Source organism: Chenopodium album, chromosome 6 (genome assembly GCF_948465745.1).
Source record: "Chenopodium album chromosome 6, dcCheAlbu1.1, whole genome shotgun sequence".
Lineage (NCBI taxonomy): Eukaryota > Viridiplantae > Streptophyta > Magnoliopsida > Caryophyllales > Amaranthaceae > Chenopodium > Chenopodium album.
In genome coordinates, this window is record NC_137839.1 from 11,152,832 (window position 1) to 11,157,878 (window position 5,047).

The window sequence follows — 5,047 nt, forward strand, 5'->3', positions numbered from 1 at the left end:
CGTTCGCTGACTTAAACATCGGAGGGGCTTTCCCTGGTCGCACCCCCGGGGCAGTTAACCTTCTTTCTCTTTTGCAGGCCTAACTCTCGGACAGCAAGGCATAGCGGAGGGAAATTCGGACATAAATTGGACATAGTTCTAGGACATCTTGATTACCTTTACTACCCTAAGACTCCCAGGAGCATTCTGTTTCCAGAAACAGGTGGCGCCGTCTGTGGGGATAACAAACAAAAAGTCATGGTGAACACTAGGCGTCCCCGCAGCTCTCATCAAGATGCCATTAGGCAAGCTCCAATTCTCTCGGCTAGGAACCCTCACATAGTCGAGGAAATTTTACCTAGGACTCATAGTGAGCCTGAGAGAGAAGTGAACAGCCCCCAGGTGGTCACTCGCCGAGACTTGGACCAGCTGGCAACCCAAATCAACAGAAACTTGAAGGAAAGTCTCAGGGCACTTATCAACCAAGGAGTGGGGCAAGGCAGGCAGGGGAGCGCTCCACAGCCTAAACCTCCGCCTCACGTGTCCCATATCCATCAAGCCTCCTCTCGGCCTCAGCATCAGACATCTCGCCGCTCTCAGCCCGATCAGTCCCATGACCCCCAGCGGGAGACAAGGCAGCCAAGCAGGCCAAGAGATGCCCGAGAGATTATCAATGACCGAAGGCTGAAGGATGGCACGCTAGATGCCCGAGAGATAATCAACTCCAAGAGGGAGAACCCCAGGGAAGATGACAACCCCCCCTAGAGAGGTCGAACTAGAGTTCACTCTCGGCATGGGTCAACAAGGTACCGAGATAGCATGATTCATTCAGCTACCTCCAGACCAAGAAGAGGAACTAATCAGCCCGCTTGTTCAGTAAGTAAAAGCCTCGAGCGTCCTTCCTCCCCCAGGCCACGGAGGCTCGGGATTGTCAAGAACATCACCCCCTTCAGCCAGGAGATAATGAATACCCCCATTCCTCCCAAGGTCAAGATCCCAACATTGGACCCTTATGATGGAAAGACGGACCCGACCGACCATCTGAACGCTTACAAAGCACAGATGGGAGTCCAAACCGGGTGTGAGGCTTCATGGTGTAGGTTCTTCCCTACTACTCTCAAGGGCATAGCTCAGACATGGTTCAACAACCTTACCCCCGGGAGCATAAGGACGTTTGACATGTTAGCCACTCAGTTCAAAAAGCACTTCATTGCTGGGAGTAGGCAAACAAAGACTAGCGTTCATTTGATGACGGTGAAGCAAGGGGAGAATGAAAGTCTTAAGGACTATATCAAGAGGTTTAACACCGAGTCTCAGCTCATCCCCGACCTTCAAGACAATGTTGCTTTCACAGCCCTTCTCTTCGGGATCAAGTCTAACAAACTGAAATTTGAACTTGTCCATGACAAGGTGAGCACCTTCTCTGAAGCTATGGAGAGAGCTGAGAGGATCATTGAAGCTAGTGAGGTGTGCAAGGCACCCGTAGCAAACAACAAGGGGAAGAGGAAGCAAGAAGATAATTATCATGACAACCGGAATAGAAGGCCGAGAAGGGCTGAGAGTGATGATGAAGGACTTAAGTACAATGCTGAAAGGCGTGAGATCTACTTGGACATAAAGCACAAGGCTATTCTTCCTAAGCCTAACCCCATGAACACGCCGATAGAACAGAGGAACAAGAAGCTTTGGTGTGAATACCCCAAGGAGTGTGGCCATACCACCCGGAATTGCAGAGAGCTTAAGAGAGCCCTTGACAAGCTAGCTGAAGAGGGAAAGCTTAACAGATATCTCAAGTCTCCCCCGAAGGATAAACAAAGCAAGGCCGCCAAGGAAGTGCAAGAAGCTCATAGCTCAGCTGACACTAACCTGAGCATCAATGTCATAGCCGGAGGGTTTGCCTCCGGGGGTTTGTCTAACAGGGCACACAAAGGTCACTTGCGGTCGCTCGAAGAGCCCATCTATGATATCGGCACTCCCTCATCTACCCCGAAGGACCCCCTCATGGTATTCGGGGATGACAAAGGAAAAAAGATTCAAAGGCCTCATGATAATCCCTTAGTGATTCATATGAAGGTGGCCAATGCTAAGGTGAAGAAGATCTTAGTGGATAGTGGAAGTTCAGCGGATATCATTACGTGGAAATGCATCGAACAAATGCGTTTTGGAAGAAGTGACTTGACACCCTTAGAGAAACCCTTAGTGGGATTTGGGGGGTATCATGTATACCCCTTGGGAATGATCAGGCTGCCCGTTCGTTTGGGAGAAAAGAACAAGGGGAGAAGCTTGGTTCATACATTCTTAGTTGTGGATACCCCTTTACCATACAATATGATTCTTGGCCCCTTCTCAATAGGGTTAAGGCTGCCATCTCAACCTATCACTTACTCCTCCAATTCGAGACCGATGACGGATCGGTGGGCAAGATATTTGGAGATCAGTTTGAGGGAAGAAAATGCTATGTAGATAGCTTAAAGACACCTGAGAGCTCCGTCAATCAGGAGGACAAGGGGTCCAAGAGGAAAGCCATGGAAATTGATGAACCTCCGCACCCGGTCATGAGCATTTACATGGCTGAGAATCCAAAGCAATACGGTAGGCCTAGGCCTATTGAAGAAGATGAGAGCATACCCTTATGGGATGATCCCGCTCGGACCGTGAGGGTGGGAAAGAACTTGGACCCCCAGCTCAAGGAAGAAATCATTCAAGTACTTAGAGAGTACAAGGACATCTTCGCTTTTACAGCAGATGAAATGCCGGGCATAGACCCCGAAGTAATGACTCATGAGCTGAACATCAAAGAGGGCTACAAGCCCGTCAAGCAAAAGCTCCGACATGCTGGGCCGGAGAGAAACAAAGCTGCAGCCGCTGAGGTTAAAAAGCTTCTCGAAGCGGGTTTCATTCGAGAATGCCAATACACCGAGTGGTTATCCAATGTAGTGCTGGCTAGGAAGCCCAACGGTTCTTGGCGCATGTGTGTAGATTTTACAGATTTAAACAAGGCATGCCCGAAAGATGATCACCCTCTCCCTAAGATTGATAGGTTGGTGGATTCGACCGCTGGTCACGCCCTCCTAAGCTTCATGGATGCCAATGCTGGGTATCATCAGATCCCCATGTCTGAGAAGGATCAAGCCCACACAGCCTTTATCACTAGCCAAGGGGTGTATTGCTATAATGTGATGCCCTTCGGCCTGAAAAACGCCGGGGCTACCTACCAGCGTCTGATGAACAAAATCTTTGAAGGACAACTAGGTCGGAATGTTGAGGCCTATGTTGATGACATGATAGTGAAAAGCAAGGAAAGTCCGGACCACATAGCTGATCTAAGGGAAACCTTCACGACCCTTAGAAAATATAAAATGAAGCTCAACCCCATCAAGTGTGTCTTCGGGGTGCAAGGTGGAAAGTGTCTGGGCTTCATGGTTGATCAGCGGGGTATTGATGCCAACCCCGATAAGATTCAAGCTATTCTTGACATGGAATCCCCCCGAAATGTGAAGGAAGTGCAACGCCTTACAGGCTGCCTAGCCGCATTGGGGAGATTCCTATCTCGATCAGCGAACAAGAGTTTATCTTTCTTCAAGGCCCTTAAGAGGCCTAAGTTCTTATGGGATGAGGAAGCCGAGAAAGCCTTCCAACAGCTGAAGGAACATTTGATGAACACTCCAAAGCTTGTTATCCCCCTCCCCGGGGAGACATTGTTTGTGTACTTGGCCATATCAGACTATGCCCTGAGTGCGGTCCTTGTTGCTGAAAGAGATGAAGGCCAAGTACCTGTCTATTTTGTCAGCCACGCCCTAAGGGGGGCTGAAACCCGATATACTCTCATAGAGAAGGTGGTGTACGCTTTAGTGATGGCTAGTAGGAAGTTGAAGCCATACTTTCAAGCACACCCGATCAAAGTCCTCACCAGCCAACCAATCAGGAAAGTGCTAAAGAGCAAAAATCACTCATCCCGAATGACGTATTGGTCAGATCAGTTAGCTGATTTCGGGATTGAGTTTGAACCCCGGAAAGCCATCAAGGCCCAAGCCTTAGCCGACTTCATAGCCGAATGCGCTCATAGGCCTACTCCAACAGACACCTCTGCCCCCTGGGCTCTTTATGTGGATGGGTCGTCTAGTAAGGCCAGGAGTGGAGCTGGGCTAGTCATCATCTCCCCGGAGGGAGAGAAGTTTGAATGTGCGGTCAAGTTTGCTTTTCATGCATCAAATAATGAAGCCGAGTATGAGACTCTTATCTTGGGGCTAAACTTATGCAAATTCATGAAAATAAAATCCGTCCAAGTATGCTTAGACTCACAGCTCATAGTGGGGCAAATGAAAAAAGAATTTGAAGTAAAAGAAGAGAATATGAAAGCCTATTTTGAAAAGGCTGAAGGCTTGACAAGATCATTTGACAAATTCGAGATCAGGCACATCCCCCACTCAGAGAACCAGCAAGCTGATGCTCTTGCCCGATTAGCAAGCTCAGCTGAGGGGATAGCCCCCCGAAACATCATGTGGGAAGTGTTAGAGAAGCCAAGCATCCAAAAGCTTGCTGTCATGGACATTGATAGAGGGGAAACTTGGATGGACCAGATTATTCAATGCTTGAAGGGGGAGCTGCTCGAAGACACCCCCGACTTCAAAGTGATCAAAAAGCGGAGTGAGTGGTTTCTACTTCATGATGAGATCCTTTACAAAAAATCCTTTACTCACTCGTTGCTGAAGTGCATAACCCCGGAGGAGGGAAATTATGTACTTAGAGAGATTCATGAGGGGGCATGCGGTAGTCATCAAGGCGGAAGGACTATAGCTGGAAAGGCGCTAAGGGCCGGATTCTATTGGCCAACCCTGAGGGATGATGCTGCCAGAATTGTCAAGAAATGTGAAAAATGCCAAAGGTTCGCTGACATGCCCCATGTTCCGGCCAATGCTCTCACAAGTATTTAGTCAGTCCTACCCTTTGATCGTTGGGGCATGGACATCCTAGGACCATTCCCCGTAGCCTCGGGGCAAAGGAAATTTCTGATAGTAGCGGTGGATTACTTCACCAAATGGGTTGAGGCTGAGCCGGTGGCAACTAT

The 5,047-nt window shown here is 48.9% G+C and overlaps 1 protein-coding gene across 1 annotated transcript; it reads left to right on the forward strand.

The window, feature by feature from the left end:
* The first annotated feature begins 942 nt into the window (after positions 1 to 942).
* Positions 943 to 2,442, forward strand: LOC145636670 (uncharacterized). The gene has a single exon (XM_081688234.1). The coding sequence runs from the start codon at positions 943 to 945 to the stop codon at positions 2,440 to 2,442; it is 1,500 nt and encodes a 499-aa protein (XP_081544360.1).
* The last annotated feature ends 2,605 nt before the right edge of the window (positions 2,443 to 5,047 follow it).